This window comes from Gastrolobium bilobum, unplaced genomic scaffold (assembly GCF_033153095.1).
Source record: "Gastrolobium bilobum isolate Gb01-03AN ecotype WA unplaced genomic scaffold, APGP_CSIRO_Gbil_v1 utg2164, whole genome shotgun sequence".
NCBI lineage: Eukaryota > Viridiplantae > Streptophyta > Magnoliopsida > Fabales > Fabaceae > Gastrolobium > Gastrolobium bilobum.
The window spans coordinates 200,961-214,158 of NW_026898827.1; the positions used below are offsets into that span (position 1 = coordinate 200,961).

Here is a 13,198-nt window from a genome sequence, read left to right on the forward strand (position 1 = left end):
TTTTTTTGAGTTTAGGACCTCCTTAATCACAGAAAAAAAAGAATTATCCATAAAGTCAGTATTACAAAACAAAATTAATATCACTTTTTAAATTTCAAACAAGCTCTCCCCATTGTGTTCTATACTTTCAAATTTCAATCCAACTTAGATAGAATTTTCATTTTCATTTCAATTTCATTTTTCTTAACTTTAAATATTTAATCATATTTTATTTTTGGTGTGATTCTCATGTGTATTTGTGAATTGAAATGGATGCATTACAAGTTAGAGATTTTGCATTTGATCATTGCTTAAAAAATGATTTATATCACTTTAACATTTGTTAAAAAAATATGCATGACCCAGGTCAAGTCAGGTTTATTAATACTGCAAGGAAAATTCTTAAATATTTATGTATTGTTAATGTATACAACATTAAAAATTTAGTTAAAGTGGTTGGTCCACATGATTGAGATAAATCTCTTAACTAAATACTATACATCATATGCATTTAAATCAACTCACAAAATTTGGAATATGTTACTTGAATGTACACAACCTTTGTTGATTGTATTGTATTATTTTAATAAAATATTTGATATTTGTATCCATCTTTAAGGGATGTTTGGTAGAGTGAAATTTTTTTTTCTCGGGAATCACGATTTACAGAAATATAGTGGAAAAATGAGTTTTCCAAAAATATTATCAAAAAAATTGTTTGATTTGCCGAAATATTCTCTGGAATGTTAGGTTAATTTTTTTGATGTTATGTTAAATTTTCCCTTGTTACGGAAATTCTAAGATGATATTTTCAAAAAAATTGTACACACAAAATAAAATTAAGGGAAAAATCAGATTCTCAAATTTTTTTTAGAAATCTCATACCAAATATGAATAAATAAGATTACCACTCTTAATTTTTCAAAAATCCTAAAAAAAACCCTACTATCAAACACCTCTACGAAATTTTACATCGATTCAGCAAAAAAGGTCAATTTCTAACATGATAGGTGCATAGAACAAGTTCATGTTGGCTCAAGTGAAAGTTAAGCCGAAGCCTTTAAGCTAGAAGGCTAAGAGCTTGGAATAGTTGTCGGTGGTCTTCCCCAGTGTCTGTCGAGACTGTGAAAACACCCAAAGCCTCTTCCTTTCCTCTCACAAACACTCTCTAATATCTATCAGTGAAAATCAACAATTCAAGACTCACACGTATAAAACCAAAAAAAATCAAAGCACACTGTTACTTCTAACGAAGGCTCTAATCAAATCTATCATCCAATTTTCTCTCCCTCTCTATGAAGCGAAACCAATGGATGCATCACACACCTCTTTCGCTTCTTAGTCTCTGAAGAAGGTCCTCTCCATTCTTTCTTACCTCTTCGAAATTCTTAACAATATCTTTGTTCGGTTCTTCATTATTCATGCATTCCATCTTTTTTTTTTTTATTTTTTTATTTTTTTATTTTGTATTTCGTTGACTAACACACTGCACGCTTTCCACTTCCATTCCTCGGTAGTTGATCTGCTACCTTCATCTCCGAAGCTTCTCGAATTTTACTGAAATTGTTACACGTGATTCAATTTTACTGAGAAAAAACCGATTTCCTCGTGTGCTTGATCTTATAGTGCTTTGGTTAGGTCATTTTTTGCTTTTTAACTTGTGAAATTTGCATTTGTGATTTTGGTTCAATTATTGTCTTGAGATTCGTGATTCATTTTCTGATCTGCATTTATGTAGGCTTTGATGTTCTGAGTTCTGACTGTATCTCCAGTATAGATCTGGAGAGGGGGCAGTGCCGTGGACTGATCTGCTTGGGAGAATCTTCGAGTGACAGGAAGCTAAGATGGCGACCACACTGACTTGGAGGTTCGCTGGCAATAATGGCAGCAGCCTTGCTGCTAATGATTTGGTACTTATTGTTATTTATTATTTATTTATTTATTTTCTTCATTTTTGTCATCACGTTATTATTGTCTTACAGGATTATGAATTGGTATTGGTTAAGGTAAAAGGGTTTGAGTCACTATAAGCATGTAATTTTATGGATTTTATTCCCAGTCAGTACATATGGATATATTATTTCTAGAAATTGTTTGGTACTTTGGTTTCAAATTTCAGTTGTGGTTACGCTTTAATCACAGAAATTGCAGACAATTGATAAAAAAAGGCAGTAATTGCGGTTGGGGAGTGCAATTTAATACCATTTGGAGCCCCTGATTTGCCCTTGTCATGTACCAAACAATTGTAGAAAGTATCATTGAGAACCATGGAAGTCTATAGAGGCTCTGTGATGTGATTTCATTGTGTTTCTTATCTCCCGTTGTCCCTAGAAACATGTGTCACTGTTCTTCGAATTGAGACATGTATGGTTTTATGAATATTGTGAAATTGGTGAGAATTAATATTCTATTTTGGATAGCAAACATTATTTTGGCTAAGCACTGAACCTTCATCTGCTAGATGCTTCTGTATATACTTATCTTGGCACTAAAATAGGGTGCAGGGCAATACTCGAATATGGAAAAAAAATATGGCTTTATTAGATTATCTGTTTATATATCTAACATAGCATTCATGACTATATATGTTGATGGTTAGTTATGCTTTTTGCTCTGCACAAGAGCATAATATACATCTGTGGTTCTCTGCTAACACTACATAATGCTGTAAAGTTTTTACTTCCTTTCAAATTTCCCCTTTGTTTTGCCCAAGATGCAATCCTTAATGAAATAAAGTCAACTGTATTGGAAGCAACAGTCATATGTTTTTAATGCTTTGAATTTTTTTTCAATTTCTTTATATTGAAAGTAATCAGTTCTGATTCACCTATGTTTCCTCACAACTTAATTTTCCATTTCTCCTCCTCTTAGAGAACATATTACTTAGTTTTCCATCCCTCTCTGCCTTTATGAATCGGGGCAAGAGTAAAGAGATCACTGGATTTGTATGTAACATGCAATTAAAAATAGGAAATGGAACTTCTAAATTGATTTTATCCATATTGTACTACTTCTAATATATTGTTGCCATGTTTGTATTATTTTTTTTGCTTCCAATATATTTAATTGGTGCAGTAAATGGAAAACTATTTAGAGATATACAGACATTTTGTTTAACCTTTTACATTGTCATTCTTTGATTGCAGGAAAGAAATGGTGACGGGAAGGCTCAAGATATAGAGCCTCCAACTCCCCATTCTGTTCTGAAGATGGGATTGAGGTTGGTTACGACTTAAAACATGCCTATGCTAGAAATTATGTCAATGAGGAATATTTTACGGCCTGATATAATCATTGAATCAATTGCTTGTCATGTTGCTATAATCAATTCTTGTACTTTCTTGTGTTTGACACCTTTTGTGCTTTAGCATCAGTTCTTCTGCTTACAGCAAAGTAAGCTAACACCTCGTATTCCCTCTTGTAGTAATATAGCTTTTTATGTGTCAAAAAGTGAAAGACCAAAAAAATGTTCCCACCCCCCCAAGAATTAGAAGATAAGGTTGTGGGATGACAAGATGACCTCTATGCTCTCTAATCTAAGAACCATCGGATTTGATGTTTTGATACATATATATGGAGAATTTGAGCATAAAATATAAAATGCAAACTTCTATATCTTACATTCCTAACTGGTTGCAGAGAACGTAGCAGCAGCAGCAGCATGGAAGATCCAGATGGGACATTAGCAAGTGTTGCCCAATGCATTGAGCAGCTGCGTCAGAGCTCATCTTCTGTGCAAGAGAAAGAGTATTCCTTGAAACAGTTGTTGGAGCTTATTGATATGCGGGAAAATGCTTTCAGTGCTGTTGGATCTCACTCTCAGGCAGTTCCAGTTCTTGTTTCCCTTCTCCGGTCAGGGTCACTGAATGTGAAGATACAGGCAGCAACTGTCTTGGGCTCCCTTTGTAAAGAAAATGAGCTGAGGGTGAAAGTCTTGCTTGGAGGATGCATTCCTCCTTTGCTTGGTCTACTCAAGTCCAGTTCAGCCGAAGGTCAAGTAGCTGCTGCAAAGACTATTTTTGCTGTCTCTCAAGGTGGGGCCAAAGATCATGTTGGATCAAAAATTTTTTCAACTGAAGGAGTTGTTCCAGTGCTCTGGGAGCAGCTGCAAAAGGGCCTGAAGACTGGAAATGTAGTCGATAGTTTATTGACTGGAGCATTGAAAAATCTCTCCAGCAGTACTGAAGGATTCTGGAATGCCACAATACAAGCTGGAGGAGTGGACATATTAGTGAAGTTACTGACAGCAGGACAGTCTAGCACTTTAGCTAATGTGTGCTTTCTACTTGCCTGTATGATGATGGAGGATGCATCTGTTTGTTCAAAGGTGTTGACAGCAGAGGCAACAAAACAACTCCTCAAACTATTAGGCCCGGGTAATGATGCCCCTGTTAGAGCTGAAGCAGCCGGTGCTCTTAAATCTCTATCTGCCCAGTGCAAAGATGCAAGGAAAGAGATAGCCAACTCTAATGGCATTCCTGCTTTGATCAATGCTACCATAGCTCCTTCCAAAGAGTTCATGCAAGGTGAGTATGCTCAAGCATTACAGGAGAATGCTATGTGTGCTCTAGCAAACATCTCTGGTGGTTTGTCTTATGTCATCTCCAGCCTTGGTCAAAGCCTTGAATCATGCTCCTCACCTACTCAAACTGCTGACACATTGGGGGCTTTAGCTTCAGCTCTTATGATATATGATGACAAGGCGGAATCTACTAGAGCGTCAGATCCTTTGGTAGTTGAGCAAGCATTACTCAAACAATTTAAACCTCACTTGTCCTTCCTTGTGCAGGAACGGACTATTGAAGCCCTAGCTAGTTTGTATGGCAATCCTATACTCTCAATTAAACTTGCAAATTCTGATGAAAAGCATTTGCTTGTTGGTTTAATAACAATGGCTGCCAACGAAGTGCAAGAGGAGCTTCTAAAAGCTCTCTTAACATTGTGCAATAGTGAATGCAGTCTATGGCGTGCACTTCAAGGCCGTGAAGGAGTTCAGCTGTTGATATCTCTTCTGGGTCTTTCATCTGAACAGCAGCAAGAATGTGCTGTTGCTTTGCTTTGCCTTCTATCTAATGAAAATGATGAAAGTAAATGGGCCATTACTGCTGCTGGTGGTATACCTCCACTTGTTCAAATTTTAGAGTCAGGATCAGCAAAAGCAAAGGAAGACTCAGCAACAATTCTTAGGAACCTATGCAATCACAGTGAGGATATACGTGCTTGTGTTGAAAGTGCTGATGCTGTTCCTGCATTGTTGTGGCTATTGAAGAATGGAAGCCCAAATGGGAAGGAGATTGCGGCAAAGACCTTGAATCACCTAATTCATAAATCTGATACCGCAACTATCAGTCAGCTTACAGCATTATTAACTAGTGATCTACCTGAATCCAAGGTTTATGTTTTAGATGCTTTGAGGAGTATGCTTTCTGTTGTTGCTCTTAGTGATATTCTACGTGAAGGTAGTGCTGCCAGTGATGCAATTGATACAATGATAAAAATATTGAGCTCAACTAAGGAAGAAACTCAAGCAAAGTCTGCATCAGCTCTGGCGGGAATTTTCGAAATGAGGAAAGATGTGCGTGAAAGCAGCATTGCTGTTAAAACACTTTTGTCAGCCATGAAGTTGCTTAATGTGGAATCTGAAAGTATCTTAATGGAGTCCTCGCGTTGCCTGGCTGCAATATTTCTTTCCATCAAAGAGAACAGGGATGTAGCTGCAATTGCTAGAGATGCATTATCACCCCTAGTAGCACTAGCTAACTCTTCAGTTCTGGAAGTGGCAGAGCTGGCAACATGTGCTGTGGCAAATCTTATTTTGGACAGTGAAATTTCTGATAAAGCTGTTGCAGAAGAAGTTATATTGCCTGCTACCAGAGTATTACGTGAAGGCACAATTTCAGGAAAAACACATGCGGCAGCGGCAATTGCTCGCCTCTTACATTCTAGGCAAGTTGATTATGCTGTAACCACTTGTGTGAATCGTGCTGGTACTGTTCTTGCATTAGTTTCTTTCTTAGATTCTGCTATTAATGGACCTGTATCCATATCAGAGGCTCTAGAAGCACTTGCCATTCTGTCCAGGTCTGAAGAGACCAGTGCACATAGTAAACCTGCATGGGCAGTTTTGGCTGAATTCCCTAAAAGCATAAGCCCAATAGTCCTGTCTATTGCTGATTCAACGCCACTGTTGCAGGATAAAGCTATTGAGATATTATCTCGATTATGCAAGGATCAGCCTGTAGTTTTAGGAGACACTGTAGCTACTGCTTCTGGATGTATATCTTCAATAGCTAAGAGAATAATCAATTCCACTTCCCCAAATTTAAAGGTCAAAATTGGGGGAGCTGCAGTTCTTATTTGTGCTGCTAAAGTAAATCATCAGAGGCTGGTGGAGGATCTCAATTTATCTAACTTGTGTGCTGATCTTGTTCAGTCTCTTGTTGGTATGGTTATTTCTTCACAGGCTTCTATGGCCAATCAGGGTGATGACAACAAGGAAGTCATTAGCATTTGCAGGAATATGAAAGAGGAAGCCAATGAAGGCAAATCCAGCACTGGCACTGCCATTATATCTGGTGCCGACTTACCTATATGGTTACTGTCTGTTCTAGCTTGCCATGATGAGAAAAGTAAAATTGCAATAATGGAGGCTGGAGCAATTGAGGTTCTCACGGACAGGATCGCAAATTGTTTCTCACAATATAGTCAGGTATTCAAGTGCCTTTTTCCACTATGTTTTCATTCAATCAAATAAATAGACATTGCCAGCTGATTCTGTTCACAGTAAATATTCTCTTATTTGCATAAAAGCATCCTTAGCTGTCAAACATTGTTCCTTAAATGCCCCTACTCATTAAAGCATGTAATAGTTAGATAACAGATCATTATACAACTATTATTTTTATATATCAACCTCTGTTTACTCCTTTATGGTTAACATGCAGATTGACTATAAAGAAGATAACAGCATGTGGATTTGTGCTTTGTTGTTGGCAATATTATTTCAAGATAGAGATATCATACGAGCACATGCAACCATGAAATCGATACCAGCCCTTGCCAATTTACTGAAGTCAGAGGAATCAGCAAACAAATATTTTGCTGCACAATCAATAGCCAGCCTAGTCTGTAATGGTAGCAGGGGAACACTTTTGTCTGTGGCAAATTCTGGGGCAGCAGGTGGACTTATTTCCTTACTCGGCTGTGCTGATTCTGATATAGAGGATCTTCTGGAATTGTCGGAGGAATTTTCTTTGGTGCGTTATCCTGATCAAGTTGCTCTTGAGAGGTTGTTTAGAGTTGATGACATAAGGGTTGGTGCCACTTCTCGGAAGGCAATACCTGCCCTTGTTGATCTGCTCAAACCAATTCCTGATCGACCAGGAGCACCATTTTTATCACTTGGGCTTTTGACTCATCTTGCTAGAGATTGTCCATCGAATACGATTGTAATGGTAGAGTCTGGGGCCTTAGAGGCACTTACTAAGTATCTTTCACTTGGTCCACAAGATGCAACTGAAGAAGCTGCTACGGATCTGTTAGGAATTCTTTTTAGCAGTGCTGAGATACGGAGACATGAGTCAGCATTTGGTGCTGTTACTCAACTTGTAGCTGTCCTACGATTAGGAGGAAGAGCTGCAAGGCGTAGTGCTGCAAAAGCCTTGGAAAGTTTATTCTCTGCTGATCATATTAGAAATGCAGAAGCTGCTCGGCAAGCTGTTCAACCCTTGGTGGAGATTCTTAATACTGGTTTAGAGAGAGAGCAGCATGCTGCAATTGCTGCATTAGTTAGGTTATTGAGTGAAAATCCTTCAAAAGCACTTGCTGTTGCAGATGTTGAGATGAATGCAGTGGATGTTCTTTGCAGGATCCTTTCATCAGATTGTTCAATGGACCTCAAAGGGGATGCTGCTGAACTATGTAGTGTTCTTTTTGGAAATACAAGGATTCGGTCTACGATGGCTGCTGCACGCTGTGTTGAACCTCTGGTCTCTCTCCTTGTAACTGAGTTTAGTCCAGCTCAGCATTCAATTGTCCGGGCATTGGATAGGCTTGTTGATGATGAGCAACTGGCTGAATTAGTTGCTGCACATGGTGCGGTAATTCCTCTTGTTGGCCTACTGTATGGGGGGAACTATGTACTTCATGAGGCCATTTCTAGAGCTCTGGTCAAGTTAGGAAAAGACAGACCTGCTTGTAAAGTGGAAATGGTGAAAGCTGGAGTCATAGAAAGCATACTTGACATCCTTCATGAAGCACCTGATTATCTTTGTGCAGCTTTTGCAGAATTGTTGCGTATATTGACCAATAATGCTAGCATAGCCAAAGGACCATCAGCTGCTAAAGTGGTTGAACCCCTATTTTTGTTGCTGACAAGACAAGAGTTTGGGCCTGATGGACAACATAGTGCATTGCAGGTTTTGGTTAATATCTTAGAACATCCACAGTGTCGTGTGGATTACACATTGACTTCTCACCAAGCTATTGAGCCACTTATCCCCTTGCTTGATTCTCCAATTTCAGCAGTGCAACAGTTGGCTGCTGAGCTTCTCTCGCATCTACTTTTAGAAGAACACCTTCAGAAGGATCCAGTGACACAGCAAGTAATTGGCCCTCTTATACGAGTTCTTGGCTCTGGTATACAGATATTGCAGCAGAGAGCTGTAAAGGCCCTAGTCAGTATTGCCCTGATATGGCCAAATGAAATCGCAAAGGAGGGTGGTGTTATTGAAATTTCCAAAGTGATATTGCAAGCCGATCCTTCCATTCCTCATGCTTTATGGGAGTCTGCTGCTTCTGTTTTGTCAAGTATCCTGCAATTTAGTTCTGAATTCTACTTGGAAGTTCCTGTTGCTGTTTTGGTAAGGTTGCTTCGATCTGGCTCAGAGAGCACTGTTGTTGGTGCGTTAAATGCTCTTCTTGTATTGGAAAGTGATGATGGAACTAGTGCAGAAGCAATGGCTGAAAGTGGTGCTATAGAGGCTCTCTTGGAGCTCCTAAGATATCATCAGTGTGAGGAAACTGCTGCAAGACTTTTAGAAGTATTGCTGAACAATGTCAAGATCAGAGAAACAAAAGTTACTAAATCAGCCATCTTACCCTTATCCCAGTACCTCTTAGACCCACAAACCCAAGCACAACAAGCAAGGTTATTAGCAACTTTGGCTCTTGGTGATCTGTTCCAGAATGAGGGTCTTGCTCGGACATCTGATGCTGTTTCAGCTTGTCGTGCTTTAGTGAATGTGCTTGAAGACCAACCAACTGAAGAAATGAAAGTTGTAGCCATTTGTGCACTGCAAAACCTCGTGATGTACAGTCGATCTAATAAAAGAGCAGTTGCGGAGGCTGGTGGTGTTCAGGTTGTACTAGATCTGATTGGTTCAAGTGATCCTGAAACCTCTGTTCAGGCTGCAATGTTTATTAAACTTCTCTTTTCAAATCATACTATTCAAGAGTATGCTTCTAGTGAAACAGTCAGAGCTATAACTGGTGAGCTTTTTTACCTATTATGCTGTATTAACACTTGTTAATTTTTTTTTGGGAACAACAATTGTTTTTTTTATTGTGAACAACTGCGTACTATCTTATCCTCATTTCCCTCATATAGAATGGGTATTTGTTACTTTTCATGGCTATTTCTGTTGCAGGTTTTCTTATCCTTGCATCAATTAATTGATAAATCACAGTAGATGCATTTTTCTTACTTTTATAAGCTGAGGCATAACTTGATTTTCAAAATATTTTTCAATAAAAAAGCCAATTATGCTACATATGAAGTTAAGTAATCTTTTGAAAAATAGCAGAGCTGATTTTTTGTTGTTACTAATTGGTCATGAAACCTAAAATTTGGGATGGAACAAATAAATTGTAAAACTTGTGGCTGGTGCATTTCACTTAATTGCTTGGTAAGTTAAAACAACTTGACTCTTTATTTGTGCTATATGACGTCTTCTAGCAAAAATAGGCACCTAGTCTTCTGTTAAGTATTCATTAAAATGTTGCTGAAAAAATACAGGTTTAACTTGTAAGCCTAAGTTCTGTGGAGATAAAGTTTCTGTTTTTAATCTGAATTGATTAATGAACAATTATGATTCAGTGTTTAACACTTTAAGTTGCTTCACCATGCTAAAAGGAATGCCCTCCTCCCTCTCTCTCTCTCTCTCTCTCTCTCTCTCTTCAGTTGTAAACATCATCTAACAAAGTTTTTTTCGGTCTTTAGCTGCCATTGAAAAGGATTTATGGGCTACTGGAACTGTGAACGATGAGTATCTTAAAGCCTTAAATTCTCTATTTAGCAACTTCCCACGACTTAGAGCAACAGAACCAGCAACACTGAGCATTCCTCATCTGGTTTCGTCCTTAAAGACAGGCTCAGAGGCTACCCAGGAAGCTGCCTTGGATGCACTTTTTCTGCTCAGGCAAGCTTGGTCAGCATGCCCCGCAGAAGTTTCAAGAGCTCAGTCCATAACAGCTGCAGATGCTATTCCTTTGTTGCAGTACTTAATCCAGTCTGGCCCACCTCGGTTTCAGGAGAAGGCAGAATTTTTACTGCAGTGTTTGCCAGGGACATTGGTGGTGATCATCAAGCGTGGTAATAATATGAAGCAGTCTGTTGGAAACCCAAGTGTTTATTGTAAGCTTACACTTGGAAACACTCCTCCAAGGCAAACCAAGGTATTTTTTTTTTTAAATAATAATTTCATACTTATTTATTATCTAGTGATCTTCTCTAATGCACTAGGATTAGGTGACATGGGTGACATTTTGTTTCATGTGAGACTAATATATGATTGTCTCTTCATGTCAATTATGCACAAATTTATCGTATGAGTGCTGTTTCTTGATAATGTTATCTGCAATAAAAATTCCAATTGACTATTTACACATTCTTCGGCAGTTTTGCTACAGTTCACCCAAATTAATATTTTCTTTCCCTTTGAAATAGCTTTGACTTGAACGGTGATTTACTACATTATTGATATGGAAGTATTTGGTTGTCAAGTTCTTGTCCCTCGCCTCTTGGGCTTCTTATCTAAAGCCGCAGCCACTTCAAGTTCTATAGTTTTAAGATCTGTGGGTCAAAGATCTGCAGCCTGAATATGTGATTGTATTATATTTATATAACACAATGAACATGTGTTTTCTGCTCATCTGCTGAAAAGATATAAAACTTTTTGTTGATTTCTTTTGCACTTGGGAAAATGAATATGCTAATAATCACGAGCATGCTGATCAGGTGGTCTCAACTGGCCCTAATCCGGATTGGGATGAGAGCTTTTCATGGTCCTTTGAGAGTCCTCCAAAAGGCCAGAAGCTTCATATTTCTTGCAAAAATAAAAGCAAAATGGGAAAGGTAATGCCGGAAAATTGAACTAATAAATGCAGTGTATTCACCTTCAGTTATTTTGCTTTTACAGTTCCACTTAACCCCTCTTTTTTATCTGATGACAGAGTTCATTTGGGAAAGTGACAATCCAGATTGATCGGGTGGTAATGCTGGGAGCAGTGTCTGGAGAGTACACTCTGTTGCCGGAAAGTAAAAGTGGTCCCTCAAGGAATTTAGAAATAGAATTTCAATGGTCGAACAAGTGAATACCCGTTACTGTCTGTAGTGTCAAGCTTTGAAATTGGAACGTAGGGGTACACGTACATGGTTGAAAATTAATTTTTTATTTAAATTTTGAATTATTTATCATGCTAGTGTATATAGCAGCAGTTGTTTGTTTTTTATATGTAGTCCCAAACATTCTTTTGTCATAATATTCTTTTGTAACTTGATCCTTCATTTCCTAAGTTAAATACTAGGGTAACGAAGATCAGGCCTGCTTCGAGTTTCATATATGATTTTTTTCGTGTTTTCAATTTAATGTGGGTCTGTTTTTTGCTTTCGGGGATTGTACAACTGTTCTATACACATTTGAGATTAAATTGAATATAAAATAGGCAATAATATAAAGTGTCATATATTATCCCAAATTTTTTTTGTTATTTTAATTTTTTATATGGATTTGGTTTTGACTTGTTGTCGTTGTATTTTTTTAATTATTATTGAATTATGTGTTGCTACATAATTAAAAGTTTTACTTAATATAAAATTTTCATTGAGACAATTTAAAATTAGACGCTTCTTATATCTATCGGTAACCATATTTATACCGAATAACCCAGTAGATATGATATGTTAAGGGAGGGATTTTTTTTTTGAATCTAGTATAAGACTTAGAAGTCCTATTCATTTTAGTGGTTGATTTTTGTTCATTTAAATGTTGTAGTTTTTTTAAAATAAATAAATAATTAACTGACATAACTTAAGAAATTATAATCATTAAATAGACAGAAATCAATAAATAAAATTTCTAAATCTTACATTAGAGTGAAAAGATTTCTCCCCGATATGTTATTAACCTTTTCCGCAAGACTTCAAAAATAAAATTCACTCGCAGCCATTGATTTTCCTAACCAAGATCCCAGCATAGAAGTTAGTAATGATATGGAGTGACAATAGCCTTTGGAAGCCTGGAGGAATGAGTTGATGCTACTTTTGTTTGAAGGGGGCTATAATGCAGAGTCCTAGACGTACACACACATTTTGGTATTCCAATTTTTTTTTTTTTTTTTTGATAAATAATTTTGGTATTCCATTTAAACAAGGGAGTCCTGGATATATTTTTAAAAATTATAAATTAAGTAATACGAATTTTAGATTGAATAAATAAAGTATATAATTTATATTATTTAATATGTAATAGTTGATATAAAGTCTATAATATTAAAAAAATACAGTATTTATTTGGAAGAAATACTAATGTGGATCTCATATTTGTATATTTTTTTTTTATTTCATTATAATTAATTCTATCTCAGTTTATATATATTTACACTTTGATTGTACTATGTATTTTTAAATCCAAAGTGATGTATTTTTTGTTTCAATATTTTACACTTTTGTGTTTTTAAATTAAGGATTTGATACATTTAAAATGAGGGATTCACCTTACAAGAGAAGTGAGGAGTATCTACTGATTGACCATTCTTGTCTAATTTGATACTGAAAATCCGATATGTTCCGTTTTTTTTTTTTTGGATGAACCGATATGTTCCGTTTAAGGCATGTACAATAAACACTTTTCCTTTTGTTGAGCACAATATTTCTTTCTTTCCAAACTTCTACATTTTTGTCTTTTTAAATTAGTATTAAAGATTTGGTTCATTTAAAATA

The 13,198-nt window shown here is 36.8% G+C and overlaps 1 protein-coding gene across 1 annotated transcript; it reads left to right on the forward strand.

Moving 5' to 3' along the window:
• Positions 1–1,235: 1,235 nt before the first annotated feature.
• On the forward strand, positions 1,236–11,918 carry LOC133284450 (protein CELLULOSE SYNTHASE INTERACTIVE 1-like). The gene is made up of 8 exons (XM_061481462.1): positions 1,236–1,333; positions 1,718–1,889; positions 3,126–3,199; positions 3,619–6,688; positions 6,924–9,468; positions 10,199–10,653; positions 11,216–11,332; positions 11,431–11,918. Exons 2-8 carry the CDS (start codon positions 1,824–1,826, stop codon positions 11,569–11,571), a joined length of 6,468 nt encoding a protein of 2,155 aa, XP_061337446.1. The 5' UTR covers positions 1,236–1,333; positions 1,718–1,823; the 3' UTR covers positions 11,572–11,918.
• The last annotated feature ends 1,280 nt before the right edge of the window (positions 11,919–13,198 follow it).

Bases quoted from the DNA above. Each gene is read 5' to 3' on its own strand.
- LOC133284450 (XM_061481462.1), top strand. From the start codon at position 1,824: ATGGCGACCACACTGACTTGGAGGTTCGCTGGCAATAATGGCAGCAGC. The intron at 3,200-3,618 runs GTTGGTTACGAC...AACTGGTTGCAG, and splicing joins GTTCTGAAGATGGGATTGAG to AGAACGTAGCAGCAGCAGCA. The intron at 10,654-11,215 runs GTATTTTTTTTT...CATGCTGATCAG, and splicing joins CTCCTCCAAGGCAAACCAAG to GTGGTCTCAACTGGCCCTAA.